The following is a 17402-nucleotide window of genomic DNA, read 5'->3' on the forward strand; positions in this document are numbered from 1 at the left end:
TCACTGACTAGAAATCTTTAAGGCATCGTTTTGATTGATTACACCTATCAGCACATTTCTTTATTATTACTAAATTCAATTTTTGGGACCAGATCCGCCGTTCGTTAGCGACTTAGAAACGTTGCTTGTACGCGGTAGATTTATCAGTTTGTTAAGTCGCGTCGAACGTCTATCTTTGAAAGGCAATTGCTATTGAAAAGAAGTTAAGCTTCATAATAACAGGGGTTAAAAAAAACGTGTTGTAACCTAAAAAAAAACTAGATTGACCAGATGAAAAATTTGCTAGTGTGAAAAAAATCCTTCAATTTGTCTTTGATATCGTCTGCGGTTGTTGTTCTCTGTCTCGGCTTCTTAGAAAATAGAAAGGTTCGAATCGTTCGAAGAAATGGGGTGGATAAAATGTTTCTCGCTTCATCGAACAGGAGGCGCTGCAGTCTGTTTCTTTATGGGCATTTTCTAACGATAAATGAAGTGTGGGAATGTTTATTTATACCAAGAACAGATCGAAGAAACTAAGAATAAGCAAACATTCCATTGTGGTGACATGATCTACTACTTATTTAAACATTTCGTGGCTCCCTCTGTTGACTAAACGGGAACTACAAATGTACTTTTTAAATTTATATTAAGTAATGTCAATGTTAAATTAAATAATTATTGGTCATTATATTTTAAATCTACAGTTTTTTAAAAGGCCCTGCCTACTAAACCTTTCGTGGCTCTCTCTGTTGACTAAAAGGGAACTCCAAAATGTATTTTTTTTAAACTTATATTATTTCATTTTGTAAATTAAGTAATTATTAGTAATTTCTTATAAATATAAATATGTATATATTAATTACATACTAAATATTAAAAATAATTTGAGTTATAATTTTCAACTATAAATATAATATAATTAAATATGAAAAAATTAAAATTATATTTAAGATAATTCTTATAAGTTCTTGTAATAATTATTAGTGATTTCTTATAAATATAAATATGTATATATTAATTACATACTAAATATTAAAAATAATTTTAGCTATAATTTTCAACTATAAATATAATATAATTAAATATGAAAACATTAAAATTATATTTAAGATAATTCTTATAAGTTCTTGTAAGTATAGTGTGGTATTATTGACTCACAGATGGCGATTATAACACATTGTTCAATTAAGCTCAGCCCTTAAAATTCGGAAAAAAATATATCATGTTTGTTTGTTCTCAATTTGACTAAATGTCTTTTTTTAAATACTGTTTATCGTTGATAAAATCCAATATTAAATTTTTATTACCTAAAGGTTAGAATAATTAAACTTATTAAAATAATTGGGTAGATTTTTGGGTGACCATCTTTCAAATAATTTTCTGTATATGGTTTTTAAAATTCTTACTTTAATAACAGAGTTGCAGATATAAAACCATTTAAAAAACTTTAACAAAATTACAAAATAATTATCAAACTTCTTCTCAGTTGTATTTTTACTCAAGTTATTTGGAATCAACAAATATTTTTCGAACTCCTAATAATCTCAGTCAGACTCGGATTGGCCAGGTCGGCTGGTCGGCGATCACCGAGGGCCCCCGGCTCAAAGGGGCCCAAAATTGCTTATAATAAATTTTTCCTAAAGGTCCTTTAGACGCGTTTTACAAATTAATGTGCACGTAGAATCTAGTACACTTTAAACGTTATTTGTTGTCCTATAAATAAGCATTTAGATTTTTATTCGATACTCCCACAACACCCGGTAAGGGGGCCCCTCTTCAGTCTCTAGCCGAGGGCCCCCAAAGGAGCCAGTCCCGGCCTGATCTCAGTTGTAGTTTGGCTCGAATTATTTGGAGTCAACAAATATTTTTCGAACTCTTAATAACCTTAGTTGTAGTTTGGCTCGAATTATTTGGAGTTGACGAATATTTTTCGAACTCCTAATAATATCAGTTGTATTTTTGGACCAATAATATGGAGTCAAAGAATATTTTTCACACTCCTAAATAATTATCGCATTCTTGCACTAATTTCGGTCCCATTAGATTTCCAACACGAATTTTAAGTGATGTTTGAAGTTTTTCTGAAAACCTATCTTGGCACCTCTAAGAATTCACATTCACACGCTTTTCTACAAATCCGCTAATTACATCCATGGGTGGTCGTTCGTAGGCACCCCCTTTTCCCTCCCTCCCCCGCAAATCAGCGAAGTATTCCCCAGAAACGTAACTTAAAGGCTGAGAGGCACCCATTATTTATTTCGCACCATTCTTAAAATACTTAGCAGCACACGCGCCGGGCCTACACCCAAAATATTTCCACCGTTTTTCTTTTGGTTTGGGTCTCAAAAAACGCCTCTTTTTCACCAAAAGCAATGGCCATAAAAATGACTAGATTGTCTTGTTTTTTTTTTGACGTGTTTTCTTCCCCACTTTGGGGACCCCTCCTAGACTGAGATACGTTCGGGACAGCTAAACAATGGCTAATTTGTGACTGGCGCCTCATTTCAAAATGAGTGCCTCGCTAAAATTTTAGACACGCTGCTTGTCACCTCGAATAACTTCTACCGATTACCGCAGACAGAGGTGTTACTTTCAAACAAATTAGTTTTTCCCCGTCTTCAGACCGCCGACAATTTCCGACTAATCTTTTAACGTTTAAAAAATTGAGTTTTCTCCTTAAAAACATAAATCCAAAACTGTTTTCCGTTTATACGAATTCATATTAATACTTGGAAATAAGTTATCAGCGTGGGAGGTTTTGATGATGTTATTGGCTGGCATCTTCGCGTGGGAGTTCCATTGTTGTCTTCATTTTCTCGAATTTCCAGGGTTGATTTTTCCGTTCCTGGAAATGGGGGAAATCGAGGAGATTTCCCTGGAAACATTTTATCAGATACATTTTTTCCTTAATCGTTAGTTGAATTGTAATGTAATTAAGATTAAAACTTGGATTTTTTTAGCGGCGTGCAGATTTGCAAATAGTGATATTTGCCCCCTTGAAGTCTATTTTACACTGGGGAGTTAAATATAAAAACTAGATGTTATATATAAAATATATATTTCAAAATTTTCAATAACCAATTATCATTTAAATTGGGGGGTAACCCTTCGACCCCTATAAATGATTTTATGTCGAGCAATTATTTTGAGGGTCATTGGGAGTTTTGGGACCAATATTTTCAAATCTGGCTGCCTGTTTAAAGGTTTCGTATTTAAGTTAGTTTTTGGTATACCAGACTACCGCCACCTATTGGACGAGCTTTGAATTGAAAAGGGGGAAGTCGTCTGCTATTTTTTCCTATTTAATTTGAAAATATTTCGGGAAATATAGCTTATAGTTTCAAAGCCTAAAGAACGTTTGTAAATAATTTCTATCTTCTAATAGGTTATGGCATAAGTGGTATGGTTATGGGTTTAAGTTGGATAAAATATGAAAATGGTTTAGTATACTGGTATTCAAGCTCCAGATAAGTTAATTACCAATAGACAGTGACTTAAACTGTGGGTTTTAATGGAAAGCCACTTAATAAAAGCACTGGAAATCACGGAAACATGGTGAAATTAATAATCAACTTTACAAACATATTTAGAGCTATTACCCCTTTGTTAATTACGGAGTTGGCTTATTTACGAGCGTTTGGAAATAAATTACGAATATGAAATCGAGTTTTATAAGAAGGTAGTAATTTAAGTAATCAATCCTACAAATCAAGGTAATAATTAAAGAAAACTGAATATTAAAAAAAGTAATTTGAGATATTTCAACAACTCACTAGATATCACAGAAAGTTGAGGTAAATCACTGAAAATCATAGAAAAATCATAGAATAATTATGATAACCGAAAATCATAGAAAAATCATGGAAAAATTGTAATAACCGAAAATCATAGAAAAATCATGGAAAAGTTGTAATAACCGAAAATCATAGAAAAATCATGGAAAAATTGTAATAACCGAAAATCATAGAAAAATCATGGAAAAATTGTAATAACTGAAAATCAGAAAAATCATGGAAAAATTGTAATAACTGAAAATCATAGAAAAATCATGGAAAAATTGTAATAACCGAAAATCATAGAAAAATCATGGAAAAATTGTAATAACCGAAAATCATAGAAAAATCATGGAAAAATTGTAATAACCGAAAATCATAGAAAAATCATGGAAAAATTGTAATAACCGAAAATCATAGAAAAATTGTGATAACTGAAAATCATAGAACAATTCTGATAAATCACTGATAAACGCAGAACCATTGTTATAAATCACTCGAAATCATAGAAAAATCATGGAAAAATTGTAATAACCGAAAATCATAGAAAAATTGTGATAACTGAAAATCATAGAACAATTCTGATAAATCACTGATAAACGCAGAACCAGGGTTAAAAATCACTCGAAATCATAGAAAAAATTGTGAAAAATCAATGGAAATCCGTGAAATATTTTCTAAAATGAGAAATCACGTTTTCAAAATGTGTAGCGAGTGACTTCCCCCAATTCGGCCAAAACCCCCCGAAAGAATCTTACCTACTCGCAGGTACAAGCCCATCCCGCACTTCGAATTTTTGGCCGGAACAATCAAAGTCAAAGAGGAAACTGAGAGTAGGAAGCTTCCTATTTCCGCCACGGTGCGTCGCTCTTGTCATTTCATTTTCCCCCTTTTGGTGGAACTAGTTTTGGCCTTATCTTAATTAAAAATATACAACGAGGCGAAAAGTCGAAATTCTCTTTGGGCGCCATTGTATCGGGCGGTGCTCTTTTCGCGCTTCGATAGCTCAGAGAGAAAGTAGGCCCACCCAATCCCCAAAAATATAATCTAGTTTTATTATGACGGACGGTGAAGCTCGCCTTCCAGGAGGAGACGATGGAACGGCGTAAATTTTTGGAAGATAAAAAAAGAGGCGTTTTATTGAATACCCCTGGGAGGGAGGGCTTTCCCGGATTACGCTTTGGTTGAGGTGTGATTTTCAATAGGGTTCTATTTTAATAGAATTTTTGGGAAGGTGAACTCGGGGGTGATACGCGTGGTTCACTGGGTTTTATCCTCGGTTTTATCTCACGCTACCGGAAGTGGCATAACACTTCCGTTTTTTTTATCACCCTTTTAATACTGTCCATGATTTTCTACTCCTTGCTGGTTGAGTTTATGCCAACTTTTGAAATGATACTTTTTGGTATCATCATGAAGGAAATGAGGTAACTAAGAACGTGTGAGTTTAGACATTTTAAATATTTATTCTGGAGTAGTTTGTAGCGAAAATTCGTCTGTTTTCGACTACTTGCGCAGATCTTTAACACTACGTTCAACAACCTTTTGATTCATAGCCGATTACATAGTCATCCCAAATTTACGTAGTATATTGACACTAGATGGCGCTAATTTTTGGGTGATAATTGAATAAATTATTATTAATTTTTAAGAGCAAACATACTGTTAAGGCTGGTTCACACGAGCAGTGTTTTCCTTGTTTTCTCTAAACGACTGTACACACGGACAAAATTTGCCACATTTTACCGCCGCGAGCGCTGTCGTCAAACGAGAAGATGTAGAAAACAATATCTCTACTTAATTTTCCCAGTTTTTTTTAAGCACTTTGAGCTTGACCAATCAGCGAGCGTTACGCTGTCACCTGATATAAAGAGCGAATTTGAAAGTCTTAAAAACTTAAGTAGGCTTACGAATTTTTGCGTCTACTATGTGACGGCACAACGCTCGCTGATTGGTCGAGCCCAATGCGTCTCAATAAAAGGTGCTCCGTTTTCCCGTTTACCGGCAGCGCTCGCGGCGGTATAATCTGGTAAATTTTGTGCGTGTGCAAAGTCGTTTTTCTGTGAAAACAACGGGAAAGGGTGGTAAAACTTTAGAGCATGAGGTAGATTAGAGCAACGCTAAAAATGGTTTCAACTCTTGAAAAATTTGACATAAAAAGGTCAAAAAATAAAATATTAACTGTTTATTAGATCAATTAAAAATGCAATGACCCCCTCTAGTAAGCTTTCGCGTATTTTAAAAACGTACCTTTAATGGAGTTACCCCTGTGAAAGACTCTTTTCGCCCCTTCTCATCCCCGTATTGGTTAGAAACTTATAGTGGAGGTTCTAGTGTAGTACCCGAATGGTAAGTTGTCGTAATCGGCAGCTCCTATTGGTTGAGAATTACAACGAATGGGAACTCAATAACTGCTGTATATTTTCAACGGAACATGGCGTGAATTTTCAAGTGCTGGTCTCTCGAATTTAACACGTTCACCGTCTTAGGACCGAGCCTTAGCGTCAAATTTTAATCGTTAAATGGGAACGGTCAAGCTTTAGCCAGTTAGATAGCCCTATAGTCCATTAAAAACTAAAATTTATGACGAAAACCGCATCAAATAATATTGAGTGGTTAATTTTTAATATAATAAAGAAATTTCGGGAAATCGAAAAGCGCGCGTCCGCCGCGACACCTGGTGAGAAGTCGGTGAGACGGACAAACAACATAAAAGCGCGCGCTGCTGAAGACGCGAAAAATTTGTTTTGCACGAGCGGCGCGTTCCAGTTATAAGAGACCTAAGCCTAATTTGCGCGATTTTAAAAGTTAGGATAGTTCGCAAATCGCTCATACGGGGTTAGGGGCGCTGGCGGCAGCCCCTAAGATGGCGGCGAAAATTCAAACCCAAACACCTTTTGGCCCAAAAGCTATTTTTTCAAGACAAAAATAAGTACGTGTTAGTATATAGAACGTCTTGTTAATCGTTTGACATGGAAATAAGGCCATATTTGGAAAAGCTTGGCCGTTCCCCTTTAATTATAAAAATCATATTTTCGGTTGAACATAAATAAGTTTAAATATGTAAAGGTACAATTACATTACGTTCATCAACAGTGATTGTTTTAGATTAAGCAATTATAATAATAATCAGCTAAGCTAAGCACCACCGTATAGAACAAAGTCATCTAGCTACTTTTACCGCCTTTAAATCAGGTGACCCGGTTACAATCGAGGGGCTAACCACTCTTAGAAAGTCTGTACACCGGATTACGCTTAGATTACCACTGCCAAAGGCAGGGATTTCAAAGATTACGCGTAGTCCCATTAGTACAGTCAAATGTACGGCTCTGTACACCGACTACGCGGAGTGATCAGCCCCTCGGTTACAATGCGTAGGAGGCTGGTGGCAAGCCGTTATTGTCAAATTTGAATTTCTTACCAATTGATACAGGGGCCACCTAACTTCAAAAAACATTTGCTTTCGCGTTTCGCTACCTTATTTCCAAAATCCGGTAACTCGAAAAATTCGGTTTCTCTAAAAATTAATTTAAATTAAACGTGCTCGCTTTTCGCTACCTTATTTCCAAAACTAGGTAACTCGAAAAATTCGGTTTGTCTAAAAATTAATTTAAATTAAACGTGTTCACGTTTCGGTACTCTATTTCCAAAAACCAGGTAACTCGAAAAATTCATTTTCGGTAAAATTCCTCTTGGGTAGATTAAGTAAATGTACAATATTATTGTAAATTTGTTCAAATTTAAATTTAATATTTGAAATATAGTTAGTAAATCGGGAAGATTGTGTGTACTTAACTGTCCGTGACATCTTGTTTGTTTTCGCAGGCTGTGCAAAGAGGGATGGAACTGAAATGTCGCTGTCACGGGGTCTCGGGGTCGTGCGAACTGCGCACCTGTTGGCGCACTTTGCCTCCTTTCAGCCAGGTGGGCGGTCTGCTCAAAAGTAAATACGAAAGCTCGGTGCAAATGTCCAAGAAAATCAAGAAACGCCTGCGAAGGCGTGGCAACTTCAAACGTCGCTCTTACATCCGCAAGGAGGACCTGGTGCACATCCACAAGTCGCCCAACTACTGCGTCGAGGACCCGGCCAACGGCATCCTGGGCACCTCGGGCCGGCAGTGCAACAAAACGGCCACGGGACCCGAGTCGTGCAACCTGCTCTGTTGCGGACGCGGATACAACACGCGCGTCATCAAACACGTCGAGAGGTGTCAGTGCAAATTTCACTGGTGTTGCTACGTCACGTGCAAAGTCTGCGAAACGTGGGTGGAAATATACACTTGCAAGTGAGTCGCGCGCGCGCGCGCCTGAGAGAGAATGCTTTTAGTTACCATGACGACGCTTTAAAACTTTCCCCCCACCCACCCACCCATTTTTAATCCCATCCAATTAACTATAGTTATTTTATAGTTTTTAATTTATATTTTCTCCCCCCTCCCACCCTCTTTTTTTAAAAAAAAATATAGCTACGCGTAGATGGCGCTAAATACGCGCGTCCTTACGCGGTTCAAAATGGAGGAGGCTTGAGACTGATTGGAGAAAAAAAGCCCGAAAACCTACACACGAACTTTTTGGTGTGATTTTAATAGTTGCTGCTTGACTGCGCGCGCGCCAAAAAAAAACACCATTTCAACAATACTCGAATTGTGACATATGTTAATTTTGTTTTAATAGTATGCCATTATTTTTAAGTACTGTTAATCACGACAACCACGTTGTTTTTTTGGATGAAATAACTGGGAAAAAAAACCCGCTTTTTACCCACAGTGACGTAAGCATTTTTCTTGACGTCATAACGGATGTGAAACGATCCGTATTGTTTACGTCATTACGCCATGACGTAATTATTAATGCTATATATATATTTATATATATAAACTAGGCTAATGATGAAACTCTTTTTAATATTAGTCTTTTTAATTTTTAAAACTTAGTCAACAATGTCGTGACGTAACCATGACGTAAATCACGAACAAATAATCTACGCCCCCTTTTTTTGATAAATATATTAAAAACAATTATTAAAAACTAAAACATATTTTTGTTGTAGTATAACGATAAAAAATTAGACCTATTTTTTAATTTAAAATCTACCTCTTAACCATAATTTTTAGTTTAGTTTATTTTTTGGCTTTATCTGTCCCTACACCATTTAATATCTCTAAATATTTTTTGCATTTATTTAAGATTAATTTAAATTACGATTAAATAATAAATTGTAAAGTATGCTAAGCATTTATTCATAGTTTAAAAAAAAATAAAAACATGATCGTAATTGATCTAGAATTACCAAAGCTATCCAATTCACAGTTTGGGATATATTGGAATTTAAAATTATCTTTAATTAAATCCAACAGTCCTTTAAAAAATGAATGGTGTAGATTTTTTTACTCTGGAAAACAAAACAATAAAAAATAATTGTATAGATGTGTAAATATATATCGCAAAAGTATTTGAAATACAACCTAATTATGATAATATGTGAAGGTGTGCCCCATCTCTTTTAATTATAATTTACAATTATCTTTCATTAATATTAAAGCCGATTTAAAATATTATAATATAAGCCGCTAATGAATAATTCCGCGTTTAGAGTCGTTGATTTTTTTTCTGTACAGGTAGTATTTGACAAAACCATAATTTATTGGCCCCCCCTTTACCCCGCATCAAAACGAAGAGATGTACCAGTGGTATTTACTATTGTATTAAAATAATTTTTTATCATTGAAAGGTTCCGTGCGAACAAATTAATTTTCATATACTTAAACTTTAAAGGGAGTTTAAAGTTCAATATTGTTTTAGATGAATCGCCGAATTGAAAATTTCTGTCACCAGGCTTTTCGAAAGCTGGGGTAAAAGTCAGTGCGAACAAAACCATTATCATTATGCTACGATTTTAAAGGGAGTATAAAGTTCCATATCTCCATTTTGGCTAACAAAACAATTATCAAATATATATTTTAAAGGGAGTATAAAGTTCCATATTTTTATGACATATCAGCTAAATTCACATTTCTGCCACCAGGCTTATCAAAAGCTAGGAGGTAAATATTAGGGCGAACAAAATAAATATCATATATTACGATATTAAAGGGAGTAAAAAATTTAACATTTCTGCCACCTTGGATTAATAATAGGACTATTATTAATCCAAGCTGCCACCAGGTTTATCAAAGCTAAGTAGTAACTGACGCTTGTTACGGTAAGAAATAATTAATACAGCGTGTTAGTAAACTATTTCTGGTACATACTATATACGCCTTGTTGATCCAATTATGAAGTTCGAACGTACGCCGCAAGCGAAGTTGGCGCTGTGTGTGAACTTCCAGTTAACAACGGCTTGCTTGATACTAAGGCCTATTGAAAATTTAAACGGTTTTAATATTTTATTCGTGACCGAAACGAGTCTAGATGGCACTGCGAGTCCACTATTACGATCTAGCGTCTGCTTTATTCAAATTAGAGAAAAATGCCACTATTCCTATTTCTTCCAAGCGGCGGATTTGGTAAGCTGATGAATAGCATTGGGGAAGCAGACGATATGCATTAATCGTTCTTTTACGTCAAAAGGTTTTTGTCAAACTGTTCTTTAATGTAATGTAAATGTTTTGGTGTTAAATAAAGAAATTCGAGCAAAAAATGTATGGAATATCGTCCAAAATCCGTTTCCATACAGGACACGCAAAACAGTGGAAAATTATAATAAAATGGAAATTTTAATCTTTTATTACGCGTTATTAATTACCAAATAAATCCTTAAGCTACTGGCTACTAATTTAGTTTACGACCGCAACCAAAAGATGGCGTAGCTTTCGTTTGAGAAGGTACGTATTTTGTAATTTGAAACTCGTATTTCTCACAAAGACCCGCTGTTTGACAACCAGCCTACAAACAGTAAGTTACGCGAAGCACTATCATTTTCAGTTTGCCAAAACGAACGTACGATGGCGGGAGTGTCTATCGGGTCTTTTAAATCTCATTCTCCAGCTGTCAGTCGTCGACGAAGGGATTCTAGTTATCAAAGCTCCGAAGCGCGAAAGGCCCTTTTAGGATTGAAATGTTCTTCAGCTATCAATTTGGTGATTTTGAACGTCGACCTCCGAGATGACCCGCTTTCCCTCCTAAATTAAGTGGCCGTTCTATCCTTTATACAAGAACGTCTAGGTTACCGAGTTGTAAGTAACAGCGAGCGTCTCCACCCCAACCCTGATCAAGTCCTTTAGCGGTAAAAGCGACGGGAGCCACCCTTATTTCTAGGCAGGCCTTCGCAACGGCCGGGCTATCCATCGGGTCGTGATATACTCAACGTCTTAACGCTAGGGTGCGCTTCGGTCAGTCAGAGTCTCTCTCTCTCTCTCCCCCCCCCCCCTCTCTCGTTTCGTACTTCCCCCTTTTGGACAGTCCGACTTTGGCGTAACTTCCGCTCCACTTGTTCGCCTGGTCCCGGGGACAATGGCAAGTAACATCAGGAGAAAGTTACTTCCGCTATACTTCTCTCCTCCGCCGTCTACATTTATCAGGAGCGCCCCCTAGAATCGGAAACGCGCTCTATCGCGAGTTACTGTACTATATTATACGGCGTATATATATAGGAAAAGAGAAATAAAAACTAGGACAAATTATTACTTTTCCTAGTTCCTAGTAGTCCGCCTTTCCTGCTCGTCTTATTTAATCTTATATTACCATTCTCGGGGGAATCCAGCCGAGATAAATAAAAAAAAAGACTTTTGATGTACTCTCTATCATCCCCGTTAATGCCAAGGCCTAGCGCCAAGTCTATTGGGCCAAAGATAAGTAAAAGTTTGTGTGTTTGCTCTTTAACTTAATGTTTGTCTACTCTAGAGTTTGTCGTCTTCCGAGTATAACTCGCTTTTCGCGGCCCCAGCCAGAGAGGCAGATGGGAGAAAATTCATGCGCCCGAGTTAACCCTTGTCATCGTTAAAGTTTTTTGGCAACAAAGTTCGCCATCTTTTATTTATTCCCTTTTTCGCGTTAAGTTTGGATTTTTCCCCCGGAATTTTTGCTTTATACTTTTGGGTTTGTTTTACGATGAGTGTTTTTTGTACTTTGGGCGGTTGTAAATTTCGAGTTGGCAGCGATTGTATTTAATTTTTTGAACGAGGATTTTTTTGTTGATTGCGAAAGCGCCATCTAGATTTCGAAACATGAACAAGTCGAAGCTAGGTGGTTATTTTCGTTGTGAGGTTTCTACATCCTTCTAATAGACAGTTTCAGATCATTTGTAACATAATAAGCGAGTTTCAATCATAGATATATGAAATATATATATATACGCTGCACACGGGCCTGTGGGAAGAACATGGAAGAGGGAGCTAGCAGAAGACCCATATTTTACGGATGCGCTACGTAATAGTGCCATCTATCGGTGACAAAAATTGGTATGTGGAAAAAAGAACGTGGTAGATTAGGCCTAATAATGTAGATAGCCCTAGAGTAAGGTGGAGTTGAAGTCACGTGTCATTTTTGGACTTTTGGTTGGAAGATGGTGCTATAACTATTAAAGGGGAACGGTCAAGCTTTAACCAGTTAAATAGCCTTATAGCCCATTAAAAACTAAAATTTATGACGAAAACCGCACTAAAAAATATTAAGTGGTTAATTTTTAATAAAATAAATTTTTTTCGAGAAATTGAAAAGCGCGCGACCGCCACGACACCTGGTGAGAAACCGGTGAGAGACACTCCCGGCTCCATTAAAATTGATAAAAAAAAACAGTGCGCGCTGCTGTAGATGCGAAAGATTTTTTTAATTTGCACGCGCGGCGCTATCCAGTTATAAGAGACCTAAGCCTAAAAAGTTACGCTAGTTCGCAAATCGCTCATACGGGGTTACGGGCGCTGGCGGCAGCCCCTAAGATGGCGACGAAAATTCAAACGCAAACAGTTGGCGTTATTTTGCGTTTCAACTTTTTGGGCCAAAAGCTATTTTTTCAAGCCAAAAAATGGATTTATTTATACTTAGGGAGAATGAATATGTCGAGACTATCGACGGACACGTTGAGGCCCTAACCCCGTCCAGCTAGGGGGGGGGGAGAATGCGGTCTTCTTCTTTGCGTCATCACAGCCGCGTTAATCACGTCGAAAAACGTAATTTTTAAGAACCAATGAGATTGCAGTATTATTTGATTTTATTAAAGCGGAGGATCATACCGGGGGCCCCAACGGGTGGAATTGGAGAAACGCTAAAAATAATCTCGACATATTCATTCTCCCGGAGTATAAATAAATACATTCTTGATAAAACTTTAAAGGTTACATTTAATAAAAATAAAAACCTATTTTTTCGTGAAGCTTAGAGTATAATATATCCTAAAAACAGTTCATTTATTATTTTGTGACCGTAATTAATTTTTAATTCGCATTAGAAAGGGGATATTTAAGCAGACGACGCGATTCACTCCAAAACGGGAAAACGCTAGTGGTCACGTGTTTTTATTAAGGCCGACGTCACAGGCGGGAAACTTCCTAAGCGGCAATTTAAACTTCGTGGTCGGTAGTCCTAAATTTCGAGTGATTTAATTTTAAATTTTAGCGATGCAACAAATAGAACCATATAGATTTGAGCCAGAAAGAAATAGTAGTAGTTCTGGTGAGTCTGATATATCGGAAAATTATAGTTATAATGAATCAAATGATTCTGATGATTCAGATGATTATGGCCACCGCTTAGATGCAGAAGTGAATACCTGGTGAGTGTATTTATTTTCAATTATTTAATTGGTTTCAACCATGTGATTAATTTTAAATGAATGCCAATTAGGTGTAGATGTACAAATTGTAAAGCTATGGCAACGGAGGATCAGTGTACATGCTGTGTAGAGCAGAGAGAAGTTAGAAATAAAATGGAAGAAGTCTCGTGCATTACTCTGCACCCTGGATTTGAGGCAGTGTGCCTAAACATTTATGTTTTAAACACAGCGTACCGATTATATGCCCGGAACTTTATAAGAAGGCTTGGGTTACCTAACAATGATCCAAATGCGTATGTATAACCATTGACAAATAATTTGTCAATGTATAAGTTTGGTTTTCATTATTATATTATAAAAATTATTTCATTATTATTTTTGTTTTTAGACGATTCAGATATACAGCCTACAGGCAATTTGTTGGCATGATTTACAAAAATCTGGGTGAGCGATTGAGAGTAGTGATTCCATCATGTGTTATCTCTCGCATTCGTGCAAGATTTCCCTCACCAGATGACACTTACCAAGGATATCTACATGTTTAAATTTTAGTGATAAGAGATTTAGTCAAATTCTTTAGAAAATGTTCCGTTATATTTGTCATGAAAAAGTAAATGCTCCAGGAGTTTAATAAACTAGTCTCATTTTTAAAATAATTTACAAGGGTTGTCATTTTTAAAACTTTTTACAAATTTAAAATAAAATTAGAATTTTTTAATCAGTCAGACTGTTAAAGAATCATCAAACTACTTTTTTTGGCAAAATCTGCTTGTAAATTTTGTAAGTAATTGTTCTTTAGGTGGGTGATCATATGAATATGAAAGGGGAGGTGGTACAATATCTTTTCCCAAAGACTTATTAGCTTCTTCGTAAGTGGGATAAATCTTTCTCATTTCTAGAACCTTTTGGTATAGCGTTTCGACATAACCTAAAATTAAAAATATTTTAATTTTTTTCTCAAAATATCACAAATAAATTTAATAATCTCACCATAGGTAGAATCCTCCTTTCGAAATACCAAAGTAGGTTTTCCTTTATTGGCTTTGGAGAATCGATATGTACACTGGTCTACGTCACCAAATTTCTTTATATCTTTTTGACAATTTTCATTGTGATGGAGAGCGGATAAAGCTAGCCTATTTAAATGAAGTGAATAGTAAATCGATTTATAATACATATCAAAATTTTATACTGACCTCGATTGCATTCCTTCGTAAAAAAAATGTGTATTTTTAGGGGCATTGGACAACAAAGTAGCGTGGTACCCCTCAAGCGAACTTGTCCCTCCATATCCGGAAGTTAATTCAACGTCTTTCAATAGCCTTTTCCCTTCAACAATTTTTGCAACTTGAAGGTGAGCCAAGGTTCCCTGTCTTATCCAAGTTTTTTTTCTTTCTGTTTTTTTATCCAAAAGTCCATGCAAACATTTTTTAAATGAGCTCCCTGGGTGATTTTTATGTAAATTTGAAATGTGATTTGGAAGACTGAGCCATTTATCTCGTTTCTCCTCTTTAGTGTTACTCGCAGCGCAGAAATACAGATGGTTGGTTATACTTTGGATCCAGTCTGCTATTACGGCACAATCCTTGATTCTACTCGCAGCAGCTAGCTTTTTCTTCAGACCTGGAAAAACCAATAGTTCAAGTTAACTATTTCAATTATAATATTAGAATATAAATTAAGACCTATTACTTTTAGAAACATGCCAAGGATCAAATTCGTGGACTATGTCGTATCTCGTTTCCCTCATGTACTTGGTAATTTGTAGATGCCGGTCTGTTATCAACCTTGTTATTTTCACCCCACGAGATTCAATAACTTTCAAGCATCTCTTCAACCCTTCAAATTCCATTGCGTTGGAGTTGGCAACTTCATTTGACTATAAAAAGAACGATACGAAATTATAAATAGTCTTATAGCAGTGAGGGTAAGTTCAAAATGAGTATATTGTTACCTGGACTAATTGAAAAGTGACAATTTTATTTGTTTTTAGGTTCATGATAGAATAACTCCCAAATTTTGCATTATGACCTGAATGGATATTTTTTTGTTTGTATTTCAGAGAGGCACTTAATCACGTTTAAAAATTAATACCCGGGCTGTCGCATCTTGAATCGCCTCCGAAATTAACGTCACCCTCCAATGTTAAACACTCTGCAATGTTATCAGCTTCTTCCTTCTTCCACACCTCCATTATAGACGGATATAAATAATATTTCTGGATTAAATAGTAGGTTGACAATGAAAGGCATTGAATGTTTAATGTTTTGAGCATTCGAATGATATTAGTCGGATGGTTTCCGTTAAACAACATGCCAGCTGCTAATAACAAATTTCCAATGGGCAGTTTTCCATCGAGAGGTTGACTATACCAGCATTGAGAGTGTCCATTCACACAAAGAGATTCGATGCACACCATTGACCCCTTAATATATTTAATTTTCGCAGCAGTTGCCCCAAAGCAGTGTCGACAGAATGTGAAGAGTTGCATGAGGTTACACATAAACACTATGAACTTTTTTCCTCCAGCCGGACCTTCGGGTAACTCTTCCTCAATATCAAAGTCAGAATCACTCCTGTTTTTAAATAAAGCATTGTTTAAGACACATTTAAATGAAAGGAGATATAAAAATATTTTCCATTACTCTGATTCCGAAGAGGGTTCGTAAAATGAGGTATTAAGGTCATCTGGGTTGCAATCTTCATTTTTAATATCACTTGAGTAGTATTGAGTACTAGAATCAGCATAATCCTTAGATTGACAACTGCAAGAGGGCTTCAATTCCTCTGGCATAGGTAGCTTGTTTTCAGATTGACTTTTCTCGATAGTTTGCGTACTTTTTGAACGGAAATGCTTATTAATCTTAACCGTTTGTACTTTTCTGGATTTGAACTGTAGATCCATCATAGTAAAAGCATCTTGCATATCAGTCTGGATTGATATAGGATTTGGAGTAGGGTTCAAAGTTACAACTTCCTCAACTGACATCTCTGCATTTGACACCACTCCAATTGTATTAGCCTCGGTCTCAGCTTCACCCAGAATGTTTTCTATTTCCTAAATTATTGAACAACGTTTTTAAATCTTTTAATATAATATAACCCTGGATAATTCTTACTAGTTTCTTTTGCCTTTTTGATATAAGACTCCTTGGACGTTTGGTTTCCTTTTCTTTTTGGTATGCAAAGATATTCGGAATTGCTCCTTTAACTAACATCCGTTTAGGCCAAAAAGTGCTTTCAACACCAAGACTTTGAAGAAATTCGGCGTTTGTATTTGTTTCAAAACAACTAGTTTCGAAATGTTTTTGACATAATCTCGAGTGCTTCGTGGGTTTAAAGTTCTTTCTTTTTACTTTAGACACCCATATTTTTAATAGCGATGGGTTATCCAGAGGAAACTTGAAAAAACTATTCTTTCCCTTGCTATAAGCCGAATTACAACCGTACGCACTGCAGTAAACCACCATACTTATTTAATTTAAGTATTAGAATATTAAAAAATAACAATAAAAATTAGGCAAGGGTTAACTCAAAGTAAGGCCCTAAAAGGCTAAAGCGCGGAAGTACCGTAGACGATCTCTGTGACGGAGCCTGATAGAGAGAGGAATTCCCATTTTTGACGTCAGCGCACCAAGCGCCGTTTTTCCCCCCTTTTCGCCCGTTTTGGGGGACGCCAGAGATAGAAGCGTGTATTGCGGCAAAGTACGTCTTTCTTAAATGTAACCTTTAAACAATAGCTATAGGTTAACTAATATTTCGATTGTAAAATATGGTAATATGAATATTGAGTTTTATTAAAAAAATACTTAAACATTCTATTCTTTAAACGCTGTCCTACTAAGCTGCGATGCAACTACTACCGGCGGTAGCCTACGTGATTTATCACCATGGCGTATTCTATAGACAAGTCCTGAGCAGTAGATTCGACGTACATGAGC

General features: G+C 36.1%; 2 protein-coding genes across 2 annotated transcripts in view; one reads left to right on the forward strand and one right to left on the reverse strand.

Annotated features, from left to right (window-relative positions):
• The window catches only part of LOC149961225 (protein Wnt-16-like), a 72772-nt gene extending 63296 nt beyond the window's left edge, over window positions 1–9476 (forward strand). Inside the window, exons 4-5 of the mRNA XM_090170313.1 lie at window positions 7578–8038; window positions 8219–9476. Of these exons, the coding sequence (XP_090026439.1) occupies window positions 7578–8038; window positions 8219–8228 (471 nt within the window). The 3' untranslated portion in view covers window positions 8229–9476. The remainder of the gene's footprint in view (window positions 1–7577; window positions 8039–8218) is intronic.
• A 4731-nt stretch (window positions 9477–14207) lies between these two features.
• LOC149961226 (uncharacterized) lies at window positions 14208–16931 on the reverse strand. The gene is made up of 8 exons (XM_090159626.1): window positions 16581–16931; window positions 16107–16519; window positions 15556–16037; window positions 15416–15492; window positions 15154–15340; window positions 14658–15084; window positions 14452–14597; window positions 14208–14389 (listed from the first exon to the last, which is right to left on the reverse strand). The coding sequence occupies exons 1-8, from the start codon at window positions 16929–16931 to the stop codon at window positions 14208–14210; spliced, it is 2265 nt and encodes a 754-aa protein (XP_090015752.1).
• Between the last annotated feature and the right edge of the window lie 471 nt (window positions 16932–17402).

Source organism: Leiobunum rupestre, chromosome 1 (assembly GCF_980474605.1).
Source record: "Leiobunum rupestre chromosome 1, qqLeiRupe1.1.hap1, whole genome shotgun sequence".
Classification (NCBI taxonomy): Eukaryota; Metazoa; Arthropoda; class Arachnida; order Opiliones; family Sclerosomatidae; genus Leiobunum; species Leiobunum rupestre.

Excerpts from the sequence above, each read along its gene's own strand:
- LOC149961226 (XM_090159626.1), bottom strand. The coding sequence starts at position 16,931 with ATGGTGGTTTACTGCAGTGCGTACGGTTGTAATTCGGCTTATAGCAAG. Across the intron at positions 16,520-16,580 it reads CAAAAAGGCAAAAGAAACTA|GAAATAGAAAACATTCTGGG; the intron begins GTAAGAATTATC and ends TCAATAATTTAG. Across the intron at positions 14,390-14,451 it reads AAAGGAGGATTCTACCTATG|GTTATGTCGAAACGCTATAC; the intron begins GTGAGATTATTA and ends TTTTAATTTTAG.